This window comes from Mustela putorius, unplaced genomic scaffold (genome assembly GCF_011764305.1).
Source record: "Mustela putorius furo isolate JIRA1106 unplaced genomic scaffold, ASM1176430v1.1 tig00000827_pilon_pilon_pilon, whole genome shotgun sequence".
NCBI classification, from domain to species: domain Eukaryota; kingdom Metazoa; phylum Chordata; class Mammalia; order Carnivora; family Mustelidae; genus Mustela; species Mustela putorius.
In genome coordinates, this window is record NW_025421489.1 from 1,663,262 (window position 1) to 1,690,845 (window position 27,584).

Sequence of the window (27,584 nt, forward strand, 5' to 3'; positions counted from 1 at the left end):
TGGATGTCTTCTATAGATCCTGATCCACTTTATTTTTCAGAAAGAGTTCAAATAACTAGTAGCAATTTTCTATAACCAAATACTTTTTATGAAATATGGAAGTGTCTTTTATAGCTCTAACAAACCACTCTATGTCCCAAAACCTTAGGTTTCTCCCTCATGGTGACAAAGCGACACTTACCTTATGATGCTAGAGAGTTAGACTTAATGTATCACAGTCTGTCATCATCTGTGATTTTTCCCAGGAACTGTCAGGGTGTAGACGGAAGACTAATTAGTATTCAACATTTGAGATATTTTGCATCAAGATTTCATCCAACTCATGAATTTTTCTTTTTGTCCAAGTGTATTTTAGACATGGGTTAGTCATCAAAATTTCAATTTTGCAAATATTTAGGGAACTCGGAGAAAAACACACCGCTTGATATTGGGGATAGATAAATGAATAAAGAATTCCTTGCTCTCTAGGAGCTCTTAACTTGGCAGACGATTCAGGGAAGTACGTTAACTAGTTAAATTGTGAGTCCATGTAATCACAGATTTAAGCCAATTCCTAAGGTGAGCACAGAGGAAGGAAGAATTCACTCTGATTTGGGACATTTGCAAAGGCTTCCCATAGAGGGAGTGGGACATTTGTGCTGCTCCTTGGATAGGGTAAACACTGGAACACCCAGGGTTTCCTGGGTTAGTCCCAGTTTACGTTGTTATTCAGGCACAATTATAATACTGCCTTTTCATGTTCGAAGGTTTTCTTTGGACAATAAATTATATGATCACACTAGTATTCTTTCATACATATGGTGTGGACAGGGAAAATAAGGGGGAAATAAACTTCAGATGGATCAAACAGCAAGTCAAAGGGCATAGGGGAATAAAATCCCATAGCGTATTTGGGGAAAAACTATGCATCTTTCTCTTATGTGCTCAAAATAGGGCATTTCCCCCCCTTTCCTATTGCTGTTTGAACTGAAATGGGAGTATATTCTAGAAGATCTGTCATGAGCTTTTCTGTTTGCATGTTTAACTTATTTTTCTTTCTAGGAATGTGACTATTATGCAAAGACCTTTTTCTATATTCATCTTTCATTTTCCATTTTCATTTGGCCAGTTTTATTTCTGACAAAGTACCACTGTCACATCACAGAGGAAGAGAGAGAAGTTAAAAACCAATTCATACATTTCATCATCTGCCTTCTGACCAATTAATATTGAGTTAGAACGTACAATGTGCCTGGACTTTGTGTACATTCCAAGAAACAAATAATTAAAGAGAAAGTAACCAAAATTAGAAAGATATTATTTCTGTCTTTATAACTATTCAGGGGGAGAGGAATGGAATATGCTGAAATGAGAAAGAAATTCTTAACCAACTTGCATTGTTTTAGAATAACAGATTTACATTACTACTTGTTGTGTGATAAAGGCCATTTCTCATGGAAATATTTCCCTTAGAAAATATCTTTTACCAGAAAGTTCTACATTTAGAACAAAGACAGAATGCTTAGCACATGCGTATATAAGAAAATAATAGAGCCATCAGCTAAGCAGTCCCACAAACACTGAGAAGACCACCTTATCACACAAGAAAGAACAGTACACTTGACTTTCCTGACTTGTTAATTGCCAGTTGCTTTTGTTTTAGTCCTTTAGGGTCAAAGAACTCAAAACGCTGATTCTTTGTCTCAGTACCTAAAGTATGTACAATATAGGACACACACAGTGTGAAGAGATGGGGGAGGGCATTCCCAGCGACTTGGTTACGGGAGAGGTGACTGCAGGGAGAAGGGGGCATCCAGCTCCCTCTTCCGCCCCCTCGCTGCACATCTGCTTCCCTGGCTTCAGAGAGCTGCCTCCCTACATGGAATTTAAGACCTACTGCAGGCAGGTAATATCAAGATTTTTCGTAGCATGAGTTTTATATTCTTTTCCACAGCTTTTCTCCTGAGCAGGTGATATGAGGTCTACAAATTTTCCAAGAGGGCTTTAAAGATTTTGGAAACTACTCAATATGTCCATAAAGTTGGAAGGAGCAATTATATTGGATATAGTTATCGATGACCCTGATTTTTCTGACCTCCTAGAATGTAACACCAAACCCATCTGAAGATGCCAATTTGGTAAAATAACCAATCATGTTTTCCTCTCCTTCCTAGGTCCTCGCCTTCCTTTTCCTTGACTCTTGGGCTGGTATTCTAGCTAATCTAGCAGCTTGCGGTCTCTTCCCGCTTCAGTCCATCCCTGGGCTTATCCCCAAATGATTCTTCTACTCGGCGACTTGCTTATGACCCAGTTTACTGCTTTTTGATAGTTTCCGGTACCGCAGGATGAAGGTGTGGTTACTCTGAGGCATGGCATGCAAGGCTGGGCACAATGACCTTTCCGGCCTTAAACCTTTTCCCGTTCATAACTTATGCCTTTGCAGAATTTCAGCCTTGGGAGCTTGCCCTCTCTCTTAAGCCTCCCTTGACTCCATGAATTAGTCAGGCTCTCCTCTGTAGTAAGACAGTGATGATTGGATACTGGATATTGGAATTCTTGTTCATCTAAAGATCCTCATCATTGCTTAGCAAACGGCCTATGTGTGTTCAGTAAATTAGAAAAGGTAGCTGGATTACTTCCTGTTTGGGCAGAACTTTCTTAAATCAAAATCATGAGCCCTAAGAGGTTTTATTGGCTCCAAAGGATGACCTGTTTGTTTGAGGCCACATTTAGCAAATCACATAAGTCTGTAGACGGGCATAAGAGGATGCAGGTGCATAAGTGTACCAAAGCCAAAGATACATGGGATTCTCTCTAAAGTTGGCTACGTGAAATAAATTTTATTTTTGATAAACACGCAAATCACCATAAATCACTTTCGTATAAATATGTTTTATTGCAGAGAAGTTATAATTATTTACATGCTGTAACACATCACAACATAAATTTACCAAATATTTTTCATGGTGGGATGCTGTAGGTTTCAGATAATAGTTTCAGAAGAACCACAGATTAAGTGAAGAGACTTACAGCTTTATTGACTCTACAACTCTCGGTTGCTATATGCTAGAAGTCAAAAGGCAGTGTTTCTCAGTCCTACCTGTCATCACTTGCATGCAGAAACCTAGGAAGCAAATACAAGAGAACTGTCGAGTTTCAAATCCATATTGCCACCAAAGTTTACAATGGGCTGAGTTACAGTTCATGTCGTAAAGCATTTAATTCTTGCATAAAATATACAGTTCTATTAAGGTTGGTATAAATCTACTTATTTATAAACCCTGGCTTAAAAACAAGGACGGGAGGCAGCCTGCACATGCATTGAGAAGGACAACCTAGCAAATGTTTGTGACCTTAACAGTGTGGATTCACTTTCTTATTGTTACTGATCTAGGAAAATAACCTCAAGAATTGGAGATTTAAACTTCTCATGGTGATAAGTAATGGCAATGAAACTCTAGGAAAGACCCGAGGCACTCTCACGATTTATGCTGGTGGAAGAAAATCTATGGACTGTAGAATGTCACTAAGGTATAATTTGGCAAGTCTTCTTTAAGCCACATCTCCAACAGGATCATCCTGAAGTGCAATAAAAAGTCACCGATGCTTGAACTGCTTATTTCTCAAAAAGTGAATAAAGTGCTAACAGACCTTGAACATAAATGAAACAAGTAGGTGGGCCTAGAAATTCCAAACCAAGTTCATAAATAGACCTTAACATTGTGTTCCGAGGTTACCAAATAGAGAGGCCTTGACTGAAAAGGAAGAAAAGAAGGAAATAAATGAAGGAAACACCAGAAAAATAGAATTTCTCTATCTCTTCACACCTACCCCACCGACCTGAGTAGCGCACAAAGCAAGCGAATGGGTGAGGAAGATGGACGCACAGCTTTGCAAAATGGCGACGTGCTCGCTTCCTCCTGAATAGAAACCAGTGAGAAAATCCCGATGAGGAGTAAAGAGAAGTCCTAGTTTCTAGCTTCCACTGAGAATGATCTTCTCTCAGAACAGCCCTCTATCTACCCTCTGATTCCCTTTTCTCTCCTTTTACTCCCCTAGCATGTTCTCCTTGCTGCCCAGGAGATGAAAAACCGTTCGTTAGGCTGGAGATGTCCTGGCCAAGGAAGCCATTGATCCTTCAGCGTCTAGCGTGAGAGAAAGGGAAGTCTGCGTTCTACCCTTAAGTGATTCTTCTTTAAATAAAAGGAGACCAAGCTTTGGAATGGAATCTCTTGCATGATCACATCAGTAGGGCTAAGTCAGCAGCTTAGGATTCTCATGCCAAGTGATCAGGGTAGAACGCAGTCAGTACATTTTACAAATTTTGCTCTGGGGGCTGTTTTGCTTTGCAAATAAACCTTGCTTTTTTTTTTTTTTTTAGCTGGGTGGCTCGCAATGGCAATTTTCAGGACTTGTAAGTTTTCCAGTGCTTGGCAGGAGGAAGAGCCCACACCACCTTATAGGCTTTGAATAAATCAGGTTGTAAACCTCTTTGGGATTGAAGCCCAGCAAGTGTTACCTCTAGCTGAAGCAATGAATAAGACTTATGAGAATAAGTAGTTTAAGGTAATTTAAAATATATATTCAGTATGCATAATAAAAATATATCCGTACAATGATCTTGAAGCTATCATAATTTTTCTCTTTAAAAAAATACTCCCTTGAAAGTGCTATCAGTAGCCCCCTTCCTGTCTGTGTTTTGAAAGGTAGATTCCCTGGCCCTGCAGTACTGCTGTAACTCCCATGTCATTCCTAGAGTCTTCCCTTTTCAGTGGTAATAATAACACGCAGTATGTTTTTCTCACTCTTAGCTTCTTCCTGGCGAAATGCTGCTAAGTATGGAATACTGAAAGAATTAAAAGGGACAGTAAATTGGAATGAAGGTGTGACCTTGTCTCTGACTCTAAACAAACAATAGGTAAGTTGTCCTTTATTGAGACATACGACTCGGTAGGACCCCTGGGTCTCTGAGTCCTAACAAGAAGTGCAAAACAAGTAACTCAACTTGGTATAAAAAAACCCTGATTAAGACAGTATAACAAACCATGATGTGAAACAATAGAGTCAAATCCAAATTCACAATATATAAACCACAGCCAAAACAGAAAGATTTTAATCATAACGGTTACGGCTTCCCAAGCCAGAGAAAGCTTACTGTACTTCGAGAATCAACTAAAGTTGGTAGATAGCAGGGATTCTGGAACTTGCAATAACAATTGAGTAGCTGCAGATTGCATAAATGTGTTGTGTCACGTAATATCAAAGTTATTTGCAAAAATTATACAATCTGGAATGCTTGAATATGAGACACAACAATGTACTGAAACATACATTTATAAGAAAATGAGAGCAATCATTAATATAAAAGGTATTTTTGGGATGCATTACGTGAGCAGTGCTATCAAGGTTAAACAGGTGAAGGAAGTTCAGTTAGCTACTTAGAACTTCGGTCATATAGGTCTATACCTTCTTCTTCTTTGCAGAATCTCATACCTCTTCTGTGTCTTACGGTTGACCTTGCTTAGGATTTTCAAAGTGCCACGGGTAAATACTGATCAGGGGCAGACAGTGAGGGCGACTCCCGCTAACCATGCTGAAATGTAAGGCTTCTCCTCATGTTCCCAGGGGAAGACAGACTTCCCTTGGCCAGTCTCATTCTTCCACTGTGGCGTTGCTCTGCCCTTCCTGTCTTTTTCCACCTGTGACTTCCACGTTTCCCTCCAATGACAAACACTCCTTGGGAATTTTGCATCCTTCTGTCTTCTGTCGAATTCAGGGTTTCTTCCTTCTCCTTTTCTCTCTGGGGATGCTACACTTTAAAAGGATCCCTGACCTCTTATTTCCGAGGCCCTGCCATCTTATTTGCACTTAGAGTGCAAGAGGCAGGGAAAGCTACACTTCTTTCAGCATTTGGTTGATCTGCGGCCTCAAACTCCCAAGGACACACCTCAGCTCGTGATGTTAAAGGCTGCAGAAGGTTATTACTTGAGTTATAGGAGCGGGGCGCATTTTCCTCGGGGGAAGAGGTCTTTTTTTCCTGGTCTCCTGTTGGGTTGAGATTTTCATTCTTGATTTTTGATGCTACAACTTTGGGGGGCGGTTCTTCGTACTGCCCAGCACACACATTGGTGGCATAATGCTGACTGCCGTTCTCATCTTTGGCTCTCCCTGGGGGAACCTGAGTCTTAGAAATCAAAGGCTTCTCATCTTCAAAACCGGGCTGACCTTGGCTTTCCCAAGGGCATACCTCAGCCTTGTCTATGCTCTTCTGACTGGTTTGCTGACACAGTTCAGCTGCCTTGGGCTTCTGATGAGATTTCTCCTTTAAGGAAAACGCTGGGTTTTTCTCCATCTCAGAAGCTGCAATAGATACGTGTTTTTGAACTTTTGATTCTGAAGGCACAGGACCAGGGGCCAGGTCATAAATCTCCCAAGGGCACACCTCCCCTATGTCAAAGTTGTTCTTCTTCTTGGTGGTGCCTGGGCTCATGTCAGAATTGGCAGTGGGCGGGTTGACCCTTTGTTGCTTCATAATCCCAGATTTCTGAGGTTTTCTTGGCTCCTCCAAGTGATTGGAGTTTGGGGGGGCAGAATCTTTAGTTTCTGCATTATCTGAATTGGAGTACTTTCTGTTTGCTTCTTTATCTTTTGGCAGAGGTTTCTGGGATTTCGCACGTTCTTCCACGCCCGATGTTTGGGTTTTCCCCGCCAATCCAAGAGTTTTCTCCTTGGCACTTGCTATGACACTGAGAGACTTCTGCAACACGGATGTTCGGGGGTGGCCCGGCTTCTTCTCTGAGCTGAGATTGTGAGCGCTCGCCGACTTACACACCAAGGGCACAGACTCTGTGGACTCGGTCTCACTGTTTTCTTTCAGTTTCTGGGTTAGTTTTTTACTTGACAGAGACTCCAGTGTGGAATTTTCTGTAGCCTCCTCTTCCTGACTTTCCACCGGTAAACTGTTGGACTCTTCCGTGTGCTCCCTCACGTGATCGTAAGTGCTGTGCGATTTCTTTAGTGAGAAGACTCGGTTTCTCAGGGACTCCTCTTTGGGCTTCCCGGTGTTACCTGAAGACTCTTGTGGGTTCTTCCTGGTCAGGGCAGTGCTTTTGGTCATGCTGTGGTCTGTGACTTCCTTGTCCTCTTTGGAACACTGCCTGCTGACCGTCTCTGGGATCTCGGTGATGCGCCTCATGATCGAACGGCCCAAGCCCTTCTTGGAGCACCGCTTTTTCTGGAGGTGGGGGTTATTCGTAATCATCTTCTTTCTTTTATATATTTCCAGCTGGGCATAGAGTTTCTTCAGCTCATCCTGCCAGAACAAAAGCAAATTCACAGAGATGCAGAACTTAGTGGTTCAGCCAGATACTATTACTAAATGTAACTTGGTCAGTAAGCTTGAGCTCTTTAGGGAAACTGACCTAAAGCTTTTCACACCACGTGTGCTCCTCACCCTTCTCCTCATTATTACTTTTCTGATGAACCTGTGCTCTGTTACCCATAGAGTTTGAACTTTAAGACTTAAACACATGCATCCTGCACAAGGAATGAGCCCACTGGACTTACAAGTTGTGTGGGTCGGACTTGACCTTGGCCATAACAAAACACAGCATTTCGTGTTTCCTAATCAATACTGGAAGCATCATGTAGCCATTGATAAAATTACCTGTAATGTGGATTAGGTTTAGGGGACAACAGACCATCAATTACTAAAAGCAGCTTCTTACTCCAAATGCTGATATACTGTCACAGATCACTTTCAGTAATCCGGGCTCTCTGCTCGCAGATCTATCCTATCTCTCTACCAGCAAGATGTCAGAACCTGTAGTAGGGAACGTGTATCATCAGTTCATCATCATGACTGCTCCTAAGTCAATTGTGACTGTCAAGATTGGCCTGTGTAACTTCTACCATGATGTGGGTTTTAGAACCGGGTTAGCCCCGCATTCGATGTTTTTCAGTTCTTAGGCACACACGTTCCCCCCTCTCTTTTTCCCTCTGGACCCATGTGCACACAGGTGAGCATATGGATATGTCAGCCCACACGTGCTTGCCTGTGTGCACGGGGTGAGCCCGAAACAGGAAGGCTGAAATATAGACATTACCCGAATGTCTTCCGGGTCTAAGCTGTGCTCACTCCACGCGGAGTTGATGCTGCTGTTCAGGTAGGACCCAGACCGGCCCAGGTCCAGCTCATCTTCATACGCTTCCGTAGCAATGTCATCTCGGGGGTTATTGCTTGAATGTGAAAACTGCAATAGAGACGCCGAATGAGCTGCGGACATTAACCCGCTGGCAGACACAGCAGAATAATTTGTTAAAGGTTCTCATGTTCATATCATTTCTTCAGCTTAGATGAACTCATTTACCAAGCTTCTTAGAAAAGATCTGTTGCTATATTTATGTTTTGCTTTTCATGTTACGCACTAGAGCTCTTAGGCCATCTTAATACGTGGTTCCTTATTACGTGGTTCTCTGACCCCTATTTTCATCTTTGTCTTTTCCCAGGCTCACACGGTTCACTTACAGTACTCCTCATACATGTGGTTTGCATTCTGAGAATGAAAGTAAGTCAAAAAACCCACACAAATGTTCTCCAAGAGTAGGAATCTGGACCCACTGGCAGCTGGAGGGAAATATTTTTCTTGAGCAGTAGGGTCTACCTTGTGTTTCTTGTTCTGCATCACCTAGGGGAGGCTATAGGTCACCAAAACGTACAACTGGCTCTGATCACAGACAGTGACTTTGAGTCTATGACACATGGCTCCAGAAATGTTGCCTCCGAGACCTAGGGGATAGGAGATCTGCATGCTGGCATCAACTGTGTCGATAGTCAGACTGGAAACAAATCACGGACGCTCTCTGGAGCACAGGGCTCTTTCTGCCTAAAATGATGATCATATCTAAGCTTAAAATGCAAATGTTCACTGAAATTACAGAATTTTTTCTCAGGCTCAGCATTCCCAAGTGCCTCCTTCGTCACATTTTGAGGTATTTTTATTATTTTCACGTGGTCTTTGAATATGTTTGTTCATGGACTCTTGCTATCTCTATTCTTCATCAGATGGAGATGTGGAGAAGAAGGAAGGGGGAAATGATGGAAATCAGGAAGAATGAAAACAATTTGGCCATTTCACGTAACATAAAAGCCCACAGATCGTCCTATGAAAATGGAGAGAATGGTCTAGGGAACATGGGTTCTCTTCTCCCAGCTGCTCATCAGGTCAAATATTCCTTTAAAAAAATTAACACATTACCCTTTCATGATACAGAGCTATTTTAAAATGTCAGTGCTTGTTAAAATATTTAAGTGGCAGGTGAACATCTATATAACATAACATGAAACAGCAATTCTCTACGTAAGGAATCATGAATGTTCTGTAACTAGAACTGACTGAGAAACCACAGAAACAGGTGACTCTTTCCTTCATTCTTCTACTTACAACTGTGGTTCTGACATGTGTCAGGAATTTAAGGCCATAAAGATGAGTAAAACAGAGCCCCTCTCCTCCAAAATCTCAAATGCTGCTAGGAAACCACTCAGAAGTTATTGATAAGAGAGTAATTGTTCTTGAGCACAGTCTCAGAGATGATCGTGAGTTTAAGGAACACTTTTCAGATAATACCCATTTTCTGCTTTATTATTTGACCTTAGTATTTATATCTATCTAAAAGAACATTTTGAATTCTTGTCTTCACCTATTTCTTCTGTGTCCCCCTTGTCCACAATATAAATACCACAAGAGCACATATTTTATCTGTCCATTATTCTTATTCCAGGATATAGAACAGAGCTTAGCGAACCTCCTCAATGATTTTGTTAAATTATCTCAAGTTGTGACATAGTTCACATACCATAAAATTCTCAAATTTCAATTGTACAGTTGAGTGCTTTTTGGTATATTCACAGTGCTGTGCAACCATCACCACTATCTAATTCCAGAATATTTTCATCACCCCCAAAAGGAACCTTACACCCACGAAAGCGGTCATTTGTTTCCTCTCTTCCCTAGCTAGTGACAACCACTAACTTGCTTTCTGTCTCAACAGAGCGGCCTGTTCTGGACATCTTATATACATGGAATCACATGAGATGTGGCCTTTGTGTCTAGCCTCTTCCACTTGGTGTAATGTTTCCAAGGTGCGTACTAGCTGTAGTGCGTACTGGTGCTTTACTCCTTCTTATTGTTGGGCAGTGCTGCATTGTGTAGATGACACTGCATTGTGCTTCTACGTTTATCAGTTGATGGATATTTGTATTGTTTCCACTTCTTAGCTATTATGAATAAGGCTGCTAGGAACATCCATGTATCAATCTTTGAATGAATATGTGTTTGAATTCTTACCACTGAATGAGCCCTCTGTGTGTGTAGTACCTCCATCTAATAAAAAATGTAACCATATAATGCAAAGTATGAAAAAAGGAGAAGATAAATTGCAGTAACAGATTAGTCCATGAAAATGTGGCTATTTGGTATATATAATTCAAGTAAGGAAGAAAATAGGAATTTTGTTTTGTTTACATTTGTTTGCCCTTTTAGTCAGGCTGAATTTCAGTGTTTCGCTTATTATAATGTTTCGCTGGAGTGAATGACAAGCAATCATAAATTCCTGTCTCAGCTGTGTTAATATTATATTGTGGTACTAATACAGATAAATGATGTTCCAATATTTTGTTTTTCTATGTGTAAATGAGGAAAATAATAATAATGATCTAACTTGGGGGCACCTGGGTGGCTCAGTGGGTTAAAGCCCCTGCCTTCTGCTCAAGTCATGATCCCAAGGTCCTGGGATTGAGCCCTGCATCAGGCTCTCTGCTCAGCAGGGAGCTAGCTTTCCCCTCTCTCTCTGCCTGCCTCTCTGCCTACTTGTGATCTCTGTCAAATAAATAAATAAAATCTTTAAAAAAAATAATGCTCTAACTTGTGTGTTTTTTCCCCACACTCTGATATCATATTATTTCATTGTAAGCTGTTTTATTGCTATCATATCATAGATGAAGAAACTGAACCTCAGAGAGATGAAAAGTTTTAGCTAATATCATACTGTATAGCCACTGTGAGTGTGAACATACATTCTTAATCCGGGTATTCTGAGTGCTGGCCCATTTTCCCCCACTTCGGTATGCTGTCTAGATAAGTCTTTGCCAAAATCTATCATTATAAAGCAAGATTTTTCTATACAAAATATTATAATTATTTACATAACAATTTTCTGAATGTTTACAACACAAAGCTTCCTGAATATAAATCCCAACAGGAGGATTCTTAGAATCTCTTTAAAAATTACTTTGATGTTATAGGTACAATAAAAGTTACCTTGGACCCATGATTAAATCATATCTGAATATAAAAATATTTGAGAAAGGGGCACCTGGGTGGCTCAGTTGGTTGAGTTTCTACCTTCAGCTCAGGTCATGATACAGGGCATCGGATTGAGCCCCAGATGGGGCTCTCTGCTCAGCAGGGAGCCTGCTTCCCCCCTCTCTCTCTGCCTGCCCCTCTGCCTACTTGTGATCTCTCTCTCTGTCAGATAAATAAATAAAATCTTAAAATATATATATATTTGAGAAGGAGCCAAACCAGATGATGAGTTTTGTACAAACTGAAGCATTTTAAAATTCTATGGGATGTTTAATAAATTCTAAAAGAAAAGAGATATCTAGTTCCCTGAGGAGAGAGCTTTAAAAACATTTTAGTGTCAACTAAATCTCCACACTTCCCTTTCCCTATATTGCCAGATACTTTTTTTTTTTAAAGAGGAAACAACTCCATGCTTATTTAAACTGTCTTACAAGAGAAAAGTAATGTTAAAGGAATACCTTTGGAATCAAAAGCAACCCAATGGTGACTGTCACAGTCAAATGAGTATGTGCAAAATACAGCATTAGCATCCAGTCAGACTGAAGTCTTGAGGCAAGAACGAATCTGAAATGAGAATTCACCGAGTTAGTAATCCAACAAGATCTCTATTTAAAATACTAGGATATTTGGAAACTTTTTTTCCTCAGTGTTTTTTAAAAGCAAGCAAGCAAGCGTGAAGAAAGCTGTACTGTCGTCTCTGTGGCACACATTTTCATCACAGAACAAGACCCAGAGTAACTGTGACTTACATAAGACCTGAACTCCTTATTTATTATTTTAACTTATCAGTAGTAGGAAAGACAGCATATAGACATATAATATGCTAATCATTTCCTGGAATAATTATTTTGCATGTCAATGGAATGTCTAAAGTGAAAACAGTGAATACATGTGAATTCAAAAGAACAGATTTACAAACTAGTGGCTTCAGGCAATTTGGGTTATAAGACACAGCCACATAATTCTTGATTCTAATCTTTTTCCCTTGAAAACATTAATTAAGAAAAAAGGGGTGGGTAGTTATCTGTCTTTGTGAATGACCTCAGAGGCTTAAATGATAAACAATGCAATGGTTAAATGAATATACTAATGGTTTGTAATATACATCTTTTAAAATAAAGATTTTAGTTGTTGTGAAGTATCAAATTGTTTTAAGATAACTGAAAATCCTATCTTGCTGAGGAATTTATAAAACGGTGTTCTAGGACAGTCCTGCAGGCAACGTGTATAGGAAAAATTCAGTACTGATACCTACTCTGGTGATTTTGGAATGTTTTCATGAATCAGTAGGTCTGTGTACACACGAAAACTCAGGTTTTAAGGACTCATTCTTTTGCGGAAACCAGGTGATGTTTTATTAAGGTCATTTTACAATCATACTCTTCTTTTAATTTTTTCCCAAGCATTGTTTCTCCGTGAAAGCTAAATAGGAGATTTTATTGTGTTTAGAATGAAAGAATTGGCATTTTTTAAAAAGATTCACTTATTTATTTGCGATAGAGAGAGAGAGGGAGTAGAGGGGTGGCAGGGGCAGAGGGAGAGGAACAAGAGAGACGCAGATTCCCCACTGATCGCTTGCAGAGCCCCATACAGGACGCAGCTCCCCACCTGGAGATCTTGACCTGAGCTGAAATGGACAGTCAGATGCTCCGCTGACTGAGCCATCCAGGTGCCCCTAGAGAATCAGCATCCTGATACACTGATATATGTCATCATATTTGAAAAGCTAACATCTTAAGAAAATGCTTATGATAGAATCATAAAACAAACACATGAATCTAAAACCAGAAGAAACTCATTTTATACCTGCATTATGCCGTATTCATGACAAATTTACTGAGTAAATTAGCATTATTAATACTTGAAACAAAATTTCCATCAAGGGGATTTCTTCCTCATTTTCACCTCCATCCCAGCCCCCGTCTTCCTAACCCTCCTCCCCCCAAATCGAGCTAAAGTGGAAGCTCGAGAGTTGTTTGACATGGAGATAGTTTCCTCTGTGTTTGGAGACATAAAACAGACTTAAAATATATACATAGAAGTACAGAAAGTTCGTGATGGTTTACCTATAACCAAATAGCATTTTAAGAATTAACAACTTCTCTAACTCCTTGGCGAAAAAAGTGGCTTTATGCCTGCCTTGAATATGATTAAATGAATAGTCACTTTGTTTGGGAATGACATACTTTTGATAGATCCTGTGCTGGGTCAGAAGAGATTTTTTTTTAGGCACTGAAATAGGATCATCATACTCAGGAACAAGTAACAGTACCTGAGGCATAGGACTGAGGCATAGAAGCAATATAAAATTGTGACCTGGAAAATTATACAATCCAAATCTGCTGGGGCCATTTCCAGCACTGGAGCAGACAGTTATATCAAATGAGATGGATTTACATTCTAAAAGTGTTCTCATGCACTGAGAATTTCTGTCTCAAATGCCAACACAAGTGAACCTGAAGCCAGCCTGACGATATCTGAAAAGAACATGGTTACATATATTTTAAATTAAAACAGTGAGTCTTCCAAAAAGCTAATTTGAAGTACTCTATACTAACATCAACTGATCAAATTAATCAGTTTTTAAATACTGCTAGGTTTGTTAGGTTGCAGTTCTGAGTAGAAATATCTTAAGAAAAAGTGGGTTTTGCAGTCTTCTTCAAGATTTTTCTTTAAAAGACTTTTTCAACTTCTAAAAAATAGATCTAACAGTCAGGAACATAGAAATAGTTAAAATTGAGGTTAAGAATAAAAGCAAACTTTTTAAAAGTCTTGCACTTTCCCAAAGCTTTGCTCTATGCTTACTTAGTAAAGGATTATAGAACAGATTAGGCAAAATGCCTTCTGCATTATTAGACTTCTAGACTTAATCCTTTTAGTTTATTTTTGCTCAGTCTGGCAATTTGGTGAGAATAAAAGTAAATCTGCATATAAATATGTAGTCATAGCTTTAAGTTTATGTATTTATGTATGTAGATATGTATCCACAGTTACGTATATATAATTTTATATTTTAAGCAAACAGGAATGAACATATATGCCTATTGATAGAGAATATTTGCTGATGTTGGAGGCTTTACTTAATATTATTTCATTCTAGTAAAAATCTACAAAGATGGGTCTAGTTGATTTATATTTTTATGTTATTGTTTCCTATTCTTAGACTTTATCAACACTGGAACCACAGCAGGTATGAGTTCAGTCCACATGTAAATAAGAAATTATAGGGGCGCCTGGGTGGCTCAGTGGGTTAAAGCCTCTGCCTTCTGCTCAGGTCATGATCCCAGGGTCCTGGGATGGAGCCCCGCGTCAGGCTCTCTGCTCTGCAGGGAGCCTGCTTCCTCCCCTCTCTCTCTCTGCTTGCCTCTCTGCCTACTTGTGCTTTCTCTCTGTCAAAAAAAAAAAAAATCTTTAAAAAAATAAATAAGAAATTATATATACTTGATTTCTTTAATTATTACTGCCTATTGCTTTCTCCCTGCTCATCTCCCTAAATCGGTGTTCTGTAGATTTACTGTGTTAAACTATAATTTAAACAATAATTCCATCTTTGGTCCTTTATGGCCATATAATTAAATTTCCAAGACAGAGTAGCTTGTCTATACTATAATTCTTTGAAGCCAACATGCCACAACTAATTGGGTTTGGTCTATGGAGAAAGGTAAGTTGAATTTAGAACTTAAAAGTAGGGCTTTCCAGCAATGTCCACAATAGCCAGACTGTGGAAAAAAGTAGAATTCCATCAACAGATGAACGGATAAAGAAGATGTGGTATATATACACAATGGAATACTATGCAGCCATCAAAAGAAATGAAATCTTGCCATTTGCAATGACATGGGTGGAACAAGATGGTATTATGCTGAGCAAAGTAAGTCAATCAGAGAAAGACAATTATCTTATGATCTCCCTGATACGAGGAATTTGAGAGGCAAAGTGGGGGAGTTTGGGAGGTAGAGAAGGAAAAAATGAAACAAGACGGGATTGGGAGGAGACAAACCATGAGACTCTTAATCTCACAAAACAAACTAAGGGTTGCCAGGGTGAGAGGGGTAGGGCTAGGGTGGCAGGCTTATGGACATTGGGGAGGGTATGTGCTATGGTGAGTGCTGTGAAGTGTATAAGCCTGATGATTCACAGAACTGTACCCCTGGGACTAATAATACATTATATGTTAATTAAAAATTTTTTTAAAAAAGTAGGGCTTTTCATTCAGATTTTTTTAAGCTTGTCTAAGAAAATACCCAAGCCTACCAAGGCAAGTCACTTTGCTACCACTAGAAGTTCTCCCTGTTCAAAACTTAAAGGGACTATACAGTTGTGTCAAGGAAAGCTGATTTTTAAGTAGGTCATGTCTACCAACACAAAGTCTACTAGGTTCAACATGTACAACTCAGTCAGATCTCGCATCTCTGTGAACCCAGCTAGGCTGATGACTGTAGGAAAGACCTAAACAAAGTAAGAAAGTTATTATTATTATTATTATTATTATTATTAAAAGCAAGCTCTATGTGTAGTGTGGGGTTTGAACTCATGACCCTGAGATCAAGAGTCACACGCTCCCTGACTGAGCCGACCAGGTGCCCCTAGAAAGCTATCCTGAATGAATATTTAGAATACATTTCTCCTCACCTCGGCCAAGTATCAAAACAGAGTTTTCTGAAGAGTAGCTTCTGTTACCAGATGTCAGTTGAGATTTGGGGGGATATCATGGTGAATGGTTTGGAAAGTGCTGGTTAAACAAACTTAACTAGCTTTCCTTATAGCAGGACTTCCTGGTATGTCACACTGTGCTGTGACATTCCTAAAGGGGAGCTACCAAATGCAATGTGTTATAAATATCCAAAAGTGATATCCTAATATATTAACAGTGCTTACCGTCATCGGGTGGTTTGATTAGGCAGTTTATTTTAATCATTTTATGATTTATCTATAATAACCACCTATTGCCTTATTAGGAATTTTTAGAAGTTCATTTAAAAAATAACTATCTTGCCTACTTGGGCAAACTGAGAGTTTAAAGTCCATTGAGGGATGCCTGGGTGGTTCAGTGGGTTAAGCATTTGTCTTCGGTTCAGGTCATGATCCCAGGGTCCTAAGATCCAAGCCCTGTGTCGGGTTCCTAGCAGCAGAGAGCCTGCTTCTCCCTCTCCTTCTGCCTGAAGCTCCCTCAGCTAGTGCGCGCGCTCTCTCTCTCTCAATGTGCTAAATAAATAAATAAATAAATAAATAAAATCTTAAAAAAAAAAAAAAGAAAGTCCTTTGAAAAAACATATTTAATGATGAAAACAGAACAGATGTAAATCTTAAGATAGAAAAGGATAAAGATCAATTTAGGTAAATGCTTTGAACAGATTTAATTTCTCAGGCAATTAATTTGATTCTAAGAAATACAGCAGCTGATGTAGGGCAAAAGTAGGAATCCCTTTGCATGACCTGGTCACATTCTGACAACAGAAGACATTTAAACATGTCTGTAAATTTCTTCTGGCATGCTTATAACTCTTTAATTGGTTTGTTAATACAGCATTTAACTTACAAATGGTTCTAGAGAAGCATGTTTGTCGTATCTTGAAACGCAGGCGTTTGATATTCTGGAAACAGACAACGAAAATGCAGCTTTTCTTGGGAGATGGTTTGGGAGAAATGTGCAGGCTGTGGGGCTCTGCCCACAACAGTGTTCTTCAGAGCTCACTACAGAGCATCCCCTCTCACATCCTTCAGCTCTAGTCCGAGGAGAAGTGAGAGAGCCTTCTTTTTGCCTATTTATAACATTGTATTTTGTTTTGCATCTTTCCTTCCTCGTTTCTTTTTCTCTTCTCTCTCTCTCTTGAGAGGGGGCAAGACAGAGCAAGGAGGCATATTCCTTTGATTCCTGGTGCTTTGATGGAATTTCTAGGGTTGTCAAATCATAAATACTTCTTTTCTTACTTAAATGTTGAAAAAGTGTAGGTATGCCTAAGGTTCAGCTGTTCTCTGGTATCATCTATTCCTACAAATGCAAGATGTAACTTGATAATTATTGACTAAAGTGAGAAGTGATACATTTCTAAAACTTCCAAAGATCCACACCTTCCCACTCTGACTGCCACCATTATTTATCACTGTTTTTCCACTGAGGGAAAAGACAAATATTCAAAATTTCTCAGTAAACTCTTATGTATGTCCTAACTTTGTCGAGCAAATGAATGACATCTTTTTGTTGCTTTGCAAGTTATAGGATTCCTTTTTTTTGTTCTCACTGAGGTTTTCATTTCATTTTCAGATATAAATAGGTGTAAATTCTCTGAAGATAAGTCATACATATTTCATTTTGTTCACTATCATAAGCTACTTGCTTCCTCCTTTGTACTTACTGACTAGAGTAATAAATGGGATATTAAGAAATGGAGGACCAGGCCATACTAATAAAAAGTCATTGCTAAAATGTGATAGTGATAAAACCTCATTGCACACAAAAATCCAGTCATCGGGTTGGAGTGGTTTTTTTGGTTTTGAATTTAGCAGAACTAGTACACATAAGTTGACTATCTGAGCATTAAGATTTTAAAAGTATAAATCAGTGTATTAACATGAATGGAAACATAGACGATTTATCTACATCTACTTTATAATGTAAGCATGTGTTGTTTTATATCTTCAGAACAAAAGACATTATCTATCATAACAATATTCAATGATATTGCCATAAGTGGTTTAATTAATACAGTAATATTGAGTTAACCTTCAAATAAATAAAGGTAATAAAAAACATTAGAAGTAACTAAGAACATCAGTTTAGGAAAAAAAAAAATAAAGGGGCACCCGGGGACACAGTTGGTTAGGTGTCCGACTCTTGGTTTCAGCTCAGGGCACGATCTCATGGGTCCTGAGATAGAGCCCCACGTTGGGCTCTATGCTCAGTGCAGAGTCTACTTGGGTTTCTCTCTCCCTCTCCCTCTGCCCCACTCCACTGTGTGTTCTCCCTCTTTAATAAATAAATCTTAAACAAACAAACAAACAAACAAACAACAAGCTATCTTCATTTGCCATTTGTGCAAAGACAAAGACATTAGTCAACTTAAAAACACCATCCTTCCTAAATCTTTCCCTTATGCATGCTATCCAGTTTTGCTATTTAAGTTAAACTGAAACACACCAGAGAAACAAAACGGTTATTTACTAGCTCTACAGGGCACTCGCCTGATTGTGTGGAATACAGCAGAGATAATGAGCTCGTTGTGAACTGCAACAGCCATATAGCGTGGCTCATGAAACGCTGACGGCACCGTCCGCACTGCATAGCAGAGATAAACACCCCACAAGAGGAATAAAAATTCAGCTGTGAGAAGGGAAAAAAAAAAGAAAAACAATCTTCCATTAGTTTTATAGGTGAATAATAATGTAAAATTTAAGTTCTTTAGCATGCATTTTGTGTTTGAGAAACATAAGTTCAGTTAGAAACAGATGCATATAAAATGTCATTCACATATAAATACATATGACATATTTATTTTAAGATTTTATTGAATGTAACAGAAGATTTTACAAAGGTATAGCTTGGTTTTTCTTTTCTTGCTTTCTTAAAACTGTGGTTGGCCCCTCAGATTTTTCTTTTGCTAATACCTGGCTTTTTCCTAAAACAAATATAAAATAATTTTCCACATTCCCAACCTAAGTTTAAGATACTCATAGAGCATCTGGGTTGTAATGAAGTCATCAAGGCAACCAAGGCTTGTAATGTGTTTATATCCAGCTTCTAGAAATTTAAACTCTTACTGTATTGAATCTGGTTCCACAATGTAAAGATACCCATTGCCAGAAATGTGAGAAAATAGGTTGTTAAACATTCAGTGGCATTTTTTATAAATGAACCATTATTTCTTCACACATGAAAGAAATCTTATCTTTTATGGGTGGAGTGCTGAAGGCTTCATAAAATTCACAATCGTCTTATTTGTGGGGCTCAAGTCAGAAGAGACAAGCATAGCATAGCATTTAAACATAGGGCTTTGGAATCACACTAGACCTGATTGGAAATTCTAGTTCTATCTCTAATTAACTTTGCATAATCTAAGCCAACTTAATATTTCTGGCCACAGTTATCTTATCTGGAAAATGACAATAACAAACGTCCATATTTCACGAGATTATTTGCTAATGAAATAATGAATATAAAGCACTTAACATAGTTTCTGTCTGGTAGATATTAAATAAAGGAATAAATAAAAACACACATTAAATGGTTCTTATTGTTGAACATCTCATTTGACTTTTTTTTTTCCAACCTGGACATCACTATTTTAACTCATTCTGACCAATAATTGTTCAATCCATTTTCTATCTTAGTGACACGACCTCACTGGAAGATAGTATCTAAAGAAGATCATATCTAATCCATCAGAGTAAAGAAGAAAGCTTTAATTTGGAGAAAGTCTTCAATCAAATGCATCACTTCAAGGTAACCTACTTACTTATCTATTGAAACATTGACTTCCATTCCCATATGCCAAGTTGTTTACCTGCCAAGCTTTCAGCATATTTCTGTCAGTATTTAAACAATAGGTAGTGCCCTAATTACTGAAAATCCCTTAAGTAAACACATCCTTTAAGAGTTACTCTAAAACCCTGATGTGGTCAGAAGCCAAATATAAAATAAGCCACACTCAAAGATCTCCATGAGATTTATTCAGTCCCAGTTATTCAGTACGTTGGCCATTGGCCATGTGCTATAAATGTTTTTTTTTTTTTTTTGGTCCAGCCAAGTTCTACTGGATCAGGAAAAGTGAATCAGGAAATGCTGAGGTCTTCATGTACAACTTTCCTTCCTACCTCTTGTATTTCTGTCCATGGTACTATTATTGCCTCTTTACCCAGGTGTGAAATCTCTGCACCACCCTTCACTGGTACATTTCTACTTTGAGCTGTTTTTCATACAAATCATTCCTCTCAATGCCCACAATGACTATCCTTTAAGTGCCTATGTCACTCCTTATTGGTTATAATTATTTTTCAACTGCCCCGTCTAAACCTGGATTTACCCTAAGTTCATTCGTTCTTCATTTCCTGAAACTTCCTTTGGATCACATCAGGATTTGTCCAAATCCCTGGTACTCCATGTGGAGTAGCTGATTCACATTTCCACTACAGGATTCACTAAGACTCACTTAGGGCCCAGGAAATAATTCCTGCCCCCCGCAAAGAAAGACTAGAAGGGATTCATGCCTGGGTAGACATGTGCTCGCTTTTAAGATTTTTCTTGCCACCGAGGCTTCATGTTAGCTGTCCACTTTGCTTATTCTTTTGTACCTATATACTTTTCTTAGCCCCTGACTTATCTAGTTGCTGACCCTCAGGCCAGACTTTGGTAAGGTGTCGTGTGCACCTTCATTCAGAAATCAGTAGTGCCTTACTATTATTTTACAGATGCTTGGTCGTGGCACTTCTTGTCCCCTATGACATCATGGTATATGTCCAGCATGATCTTCCAGGGCTCCCCAGCATGAACTCTAAGCTGATCTAGGCAGACTCACCCTCTGAACCCTTCAAAGATTCCTCTTGCTTCTGAGTCTTCGTTCATGCTATTGCTCACCCATGAAATCTCTCACCCGCATTTCCAAATTCAATCCAGTTTTTCCATGTTTCATTCAGGTCCTACCTCCATCGCAAGGCCGCATGAATTGATTTCACTTTGCATGGAATTTTCCTTCCTCTAATATCTTACAGTTTTTAACTACTGATATTACGAAATGCAGAGAATAATCCCACACAATATATAACTGAGAGAAAATCGTGGAGTCTTGTTAATCACTCCATTCCTTAGCCCCAACTAGTGATGACCTTCATGGCAAGAAGTGAGTCTTTATCTATTTATTTATTACTTACTCACTTTTTAAATTCAATATAATTAACATTCAGTGTTTATTCATTTCAGGTGTACAATATAATGATTCAACAAGGAACTGAGTGAATTATTATTATTATTATTTTTTTTTGCCTCTGCCTCCTTACATAGCTCAACAGTACTGAGCAGACATAGATAAGATTCAATAAATATTTGTTGAATTGAAAGAACCTAGATGATACCAGTTTCAGGTTATTAGAGGTGTAGAACCTCTGTTACCTTGGCTACTCCATCTAAAGCTGCAGGCCTATACATGATCTAAAGGTTATATTGGCATTGTTATTAATAGTGGTAACTGCTGTTTACTGATGGGCCACTAAGAGTATGGTGATGTGTTTGGCAGTTAAGAATAGTTAAAGCAAAACTATTTTTAAACAACAGCACAAATATATGGTGAAATTGAAGGATTCACATGTAACTGACACTGTCTCCTTTTAAAGACACTCTTCCCTGCCACTTATTATAGTGTTTTGATATAATGTTATCCTGAAGATTGAGAAAAAAAAAAAAAAAGGACAATAGCTAGGTTAATTAGGGTATGACAATGTAGAATTACATTTAAAAATAAGAGATAAAATAAGATTCCTCCTAATGGCTACGCTTAACATTAAAATCATTTCATTAGCAATATCAAACAATATGCTCTAGCTGAAAAACAATTTATTATTCAAAGTACCAATTAAACTAAATGTGATATATGAAAGTTGTGCTTAGGAAAAAAATCAGTTTCATATAATTAACTTCAAACTAACATCGCAATTAGGAAAGAAAATATGCAGATGTTACCAAATTTTGCAGTGCTATTACGTGGGAGTTGAAATATGTGTTGTGCTTCTGCTTTAGAAAATAATTTCTGTGGTTAAATGATTTTGATGGGAGGCATGAGTATAGTTAAAAAGGGAATTGCATTTATATTTAAAGATCCAAATAGGGCTTTCAGAAAACCGAGGTATTTTACTTTTAATCTATAAAGGATAACAGTTTGAAAGTTAACTACCACAGCCTTTTACAAATTAATAGACCATAATGAAAGTGATTTCACGTTATCATTCCAACGGGTTGGGTCAAGCAAAGAAGTGAGAATTTGTATCAGCTCTTGAAGGTGTCTTAGCTCTGTGATCTTAGAACACCCACAAGGGCTGAGAGAAAAATGACTTCAAAGTACAAAGTCTCTCACAAGATGTGGTCTCCTGCCTTGCCATGTTGCAAAGGAATTTTTTCTTTTTAAGATTTTATTTTTTATTTATTCATTTTTTATTTATTTCACAGAGAGAGATCACAAGTAGGCAGAGAAAGACGGGGAAGCAGGCTCTCTGCTGAGCAGAGAGCCTGATGTGGGGTTCAATCCCAAGACCCTGAGATCATGACCTGAGCCAGAGGCAGGGGCTTAACCTGCTGAGCCACCCAGGCGCCCTGGCATTTTTTTCTTAATAACATTTTATACTTCTTAGCCCCTTTAAAAAAATGTTTATATGGCACAAATAAATGTACAGATGAAGCATTTAGGTTTCATTTTTTTTTTTTTTAATGTCCAAGGATTTCTTGTAACGTCTTCCTCTATTTTCCCTCTAAGTCCTTCAAATTAGATGTCCACTGTCTTTATGCTAATAACATGGCAGCTGGCACAGAAGTGATCATGAAGGATTAACCAACCTCAATAATCCTTGAGACTAGCTCAAGTTCCAGTATTCTAGGGTTCAATTGGCACACACGAGCCTTTATATTCTGGAGGCTTAGTTGCCTTTTCTTTGGTTAAAATGAGAACAGTTATCAGAGTTATAAGGCTTAAAACAAAGAGAATGATACTTTTGATAGAATTTTAAAGCTAGGGGCACCTGGGTGGCTCAGTGGGTTAAGCCTCTGCCTTCAGCTCGGGTCATGCTCCCAGGGTCCTGGGATCTAGCCCCGCATCGGACTCTCTGCTCAGCGGGGAGCCTGCTTCTCCCTCTCCCTCTGCTGCTTTGCCTGCTTGTGGTCTCTCATTCGTTCTGTCAAATAAATAAATAAAATCTTAAAAAAAAAAAGAATTTTAAAGCTAGAAGACACTTTATGAGACCATGTAGTCTGGGGTACTTTTTTTGAGTGTGTATAGGATCGTCAAGATGGGTGACTGGTGAATTGCTGTTACTCAGTTTGCCTGAAGTGGGTTTATTCAGCATTGGGACAGTGAGTGACGGAGAAGGTAGATGTTGCAGTAGGTTTCCCAAGCACGACAGTGGAGGCAGGAATGTTTGTCTGTCCCCTCCTCAGCTTTCTGGAAGCAGTAAAAGGGATGGACAGTGTTGGGCTACCGAACAAGCCGGTGGAGAGCCTTGTACCCCTGTTGCCCTCACAGAGTGCACAACAGAGTGGAGCCTGGAGCACAAGGCTCTTTAGTTCCTGACCAGTGTTCTTGAAATTACATCCCTGGCCTGAGGGTTTCTTTTGCTCTATTACTAACAGGTAGAGACAAAACCTGGGGAAATATTGTTTTAATCCTACAGAAGAAAATTTCCAAGCAGTAATTTTTTGTATTTAAACAATTAATATGTTAATCATAAACAGCTAGTACTTCCACTTGGACTGACGTTTTGTCCCCTCAATCTGACTTGGTAGCGAACATCTGTTGAATGTGTCAGGCACTGTGCTAAATGCATTTTGTACATTACCTACATGCGTGAAAGCTTTATTATAGGATGGGGCAAAATTATGAATGTCCCAATTTCAAGCTTGCAGCAGAGATCCTGTGTAGTAATAGCAAGGAATACTGTTGTTCATCATCTGAACTGTGTAGGTCACATAGTGACTTGATGATTCCATTCTGGTCCCCCGGAGGGAGCTCTCCGAGGCAAGAACTGCGGTGAATGGTCACACATTTGCATGCTGGCTTTTCTTGAGAGGGAAAATTAGAAAACGTATATTTTCTTCCCTCTGTCCTTGGCATGGGCACTTAAGAGTTTTAAATTCTGATGTGGGATGACAGAAATTTAGTGAAATCAGACACTACACAGCTTATGGACACACAATCAAGATCATGAATGTAAGAAGGGCTCATAAAGACAAGAGTGGGGACCTCTCCGGGCACAGGGTCAATGACGGGGCAGCAAGTTTGGTCTTCTAGTAACATTCTTCTGTTTCCCTCTCCTGCTCATTGGCCTTTGTGTTGTTTGAGGAGGGAGCCGGAACTGGGATTATTTGTTACCATTTAAAAAATACATCTAAAATTATCAATCTTTTTGTAAAGACTGACAGCATTGGCAATTTGCTTTTGCTTGGGCAACGTCTCTAGATTTACACATACTTTTTGAAGGACTAGCTTGAGTGGTTTTAGGTTGATTACAGTGGGGGTTAAATTTCTGTTTGTTTATATTCTGCTTTTGGGGAAAATTATTTTACTTCTTTGAGATGTAGTTCTTTATATAACCTTAAAGGGCAAAGAGAGAATAAAATATTTTATACCTTAATTTTATACTTAGAACATCATTTTCTCTTTTGGAAGTTTAAAAAAAAAAAACTAACTTCCTTGTTCAATTTCTAGCTTATAAAATCTTTGAGACAATTTTGCTGAGTTAGGCTTGGCTCGGGACCTTGCTTGACAACTGAGTGGCAGATTTACACGCTCATTACAAATCTGCTTTTTTCCTGGCCAAGTGATCTCTTTCTTATTTAATGTATTCCAGAGTTTTGACTACTTTGGGGAATGGGTCTCAGTGAGTAGAAACTGAAAACCCACATACTTTTCTCCTCCTAAGTAATCTAATCTCAGAGGAAATGGTAGCGCCCAGCTTTCTATAATCACTAAGGAATCAGAATGCTTGGAGCTGTAAGAACACGCTGAGACCCGCAGTCCATGCGGACTAACAGCTTGTTGTTTGAACTATGACAATCGTTTTAATACAAGGAAAAGATCTGCCAAAATCTTCTTGACAACTGAGCTAATCTATAGACTATTATTCTTCAAGAAACAGAAAATGGCTTTTTTCCCCTCCTTTTCTTTTTAATTTTTTTCACTGTTCCAAAATTCATTGTTTATGCACCATACCCAGTGCTCCATGCTATACCTGCCCTCCATAATACCGACCACCAGGCTCACACAACCCTCATTCCCCTTCCCTTCCAAAACCCTCAGTTTGTTTCTCAGAGTCCATAGTCTCTCGTGGTTTGTATCTCCCTCCCAATTTCCCCCCACGCACTTCTCCTCTCCATCTCTCAATGTCTTCTGTGTTATTCCTTATGCTCCACAAGTAAGTGAAACCATATGATAATTGACTCTCTCTGCTTGACTTATTTCACTCAGCATAATCTCCTCCAGTCCTGTCTACATTGATACAAAAGTTGGGTATTCACCCTTTTTGATGGAGGCATAATACCTCACTGTATATATGGACCACATCTTCTTTATCCATTTGTCTGTTAAAGGGCATCCTGGCTCTTTCCACAGTTTGTCAATTGTGGCCATTACTGCTATGAACATTGGGGTACAGATGGTCCTTCTTTTCACTACATCTGTATCTTTGGGGTAAATACCCAGTAGGGCAATTGCAGGGTCATAGGATAGCTCTATTTTTTAATTTCTTAAGGAATCTCCATGCTCTTTTCCAAAGTGGCTGCACACCAACTTGCATTCCCACCTCTTCAACACTTGTTGTTTACTGTCTTGTTGATTTCAGCCATTCTAACTGGTATAAGGTGGTATCTCAATGTGGTTTTGATTTGATTCTCCCTGATGGCTAATGATGATGAATCCATGGTACTGGCCAAAAACAGACACATAGATCAGTGGAACAAAGTAGAGAGCCCAGATATGGACCCTCAACTCTATGGTCAAATAATCTTCAAAAAAGCGGGAAAAAATATACAGTAGAGAAAAGACAGTCTGGTCAATAAATGGTGTTGGGAAAATTGGACAGCTATATGTAGAAGAATGAAACTCAACCATTCTCTTACACCATAGACAAAGATAAACTCAAAATGGATAAAAGACCTCAATGTGAGGCAGGAATCTATCAAAATCCTAGAGGAGAACATAGGCAGTAACCTCTTAGACATTGGCCACAGCAACTTCTTTGAAGATATGTCTCTAAAGGCAAAGGAAACAAAAGCAAAAATGAACTTTTGGGACTTCATCAAGTTCAAATGATTCCATATAAATGTTTAACATTTATATTGAGGTCTTTCTAGATCTGTTCACCTTGGCGGGTGATCTTTCTACCTCTAGTACACAAACGCTGATTCCATTCCCAAGATTAGGAAGATTTCCATGGAGAATTTGTTCAACTCTATCTTCTAGTCTTCTTTCTTTCTCCTCCCCCTCAGGGATCCCAATGATTTTGATGTTGGAACGTTTCATGGTGTCATTTATTTCCCTAATTCTTTTTTCATGGCTTCTAAGCTGTTTGTTGCAGGCCTCCTCCTGATCATTTTTCTCTATCATTCTGTCCTCCAGATCACTAATTCTATCTTCTGCCTCGGTTACCCTAGCTGTTAGAAAATTTAGATTAGATTGGATCTCATTGATAGCATTTTTAAATTCTTCCTGGGTGGCTTTCACTTCTGCCCTAATTGATTCCATGTTGTCATTAATGGTTTTCTCCAACCTAGCCATTGCCTGGATAGTTGTTACCCTGAATTCCCTTTCCGACATACTGGTTATGTCCATATCCAATAGCTCTGATGGAGAGGGCACAGTCTCTGAATTTTTTCTCTGTTGGATGTCCCTCCTCCTAGTCATTTTGGTGAGAGGTGGTTGAGGGGATGTAGAGCTGAAAATACCAACCATGATTGAGGCAAGGTGCACCCTGGAAAGTTTCAGAGCAATCGAAGTCACAACCAAAAAGAAATAAAAAGAAAAAAAGAGAGAGAGAAAGAGAGAGACATCAAAAAAAGAGAAGACCCAGCCAGAATGGGCCCTAAAGGCAAGATTTAAAAGATATACAAACAAAAATGGACAAAGAAAAAGACCAAGAAAAGAAAATGACAAGAAAAAAAGAAAAATACTCAGCCAAAATGAACCCCAAGGATGAGATTTATATAATACCAGAACAAAAACAAATACATAGAAACACTGACAGAGGAAAAAGATGGGAGAGTGGTTATAAATCCTCGATGTGGGCGAGGAAGGTTATTTTGATTCTTCCTGGGTGTATCTTGGTATCTTTGCTAAAGGAGTCAACTTTCTAGAGATAAAGGGAGATTAAAACTTGTTTATATATAGAGGTAGTATTGATTAGGGAAACAGGATTACCTTGAAGCTTATATCTATCTATATATATATTTAAAAAATAATAAAATAGAAAAGTGAAAGAAAAATATAGGTATATATATGAAAAAAATTCAAGTTAAAAAGGTTATTATGGAATATGCTCTATTACACTCTAGCT

At 38.8% G+C, this 27,584-nt stretch overlaps 1 protein-coding gene across 1 annotated transcript in view; it reads right to left on the reverse strand.

Annotated features, from left to right (window-relative positions):
- Nucleotides 1-4,329: 4,329 nt before the first annotated feature.
- Nucleotides 4,330-27,584, reverse strand: part of GPR158 (G protein-coupled receptor 158) — a 421,977-nt gene continuing 398,722 nt past the window's right edge. The window contains exons 8-11 of the mRNA XM_013058942.2: nt 18,525-18,663; nt 11,801-11,906; nt 8,085-8,231; nt 4,330-7,291 (exon numbers count right to left, since the gene is read on the reverse strand). Coding sequence (XP_012914396.1) covers nt 5,816-7,291; nt 8,085-8,231; nt 11,801-11,906; nt 18,525-18,663 — 1,868 coding nt within the window. The 3' untranslated portion in view covers nt 4,330-5,815. The remainder of the gene's footprint in view (nt 7,292-8,084; nt 8,232-11,800; nt 11,907-18,524; nt 18,664-27,584) is intronic.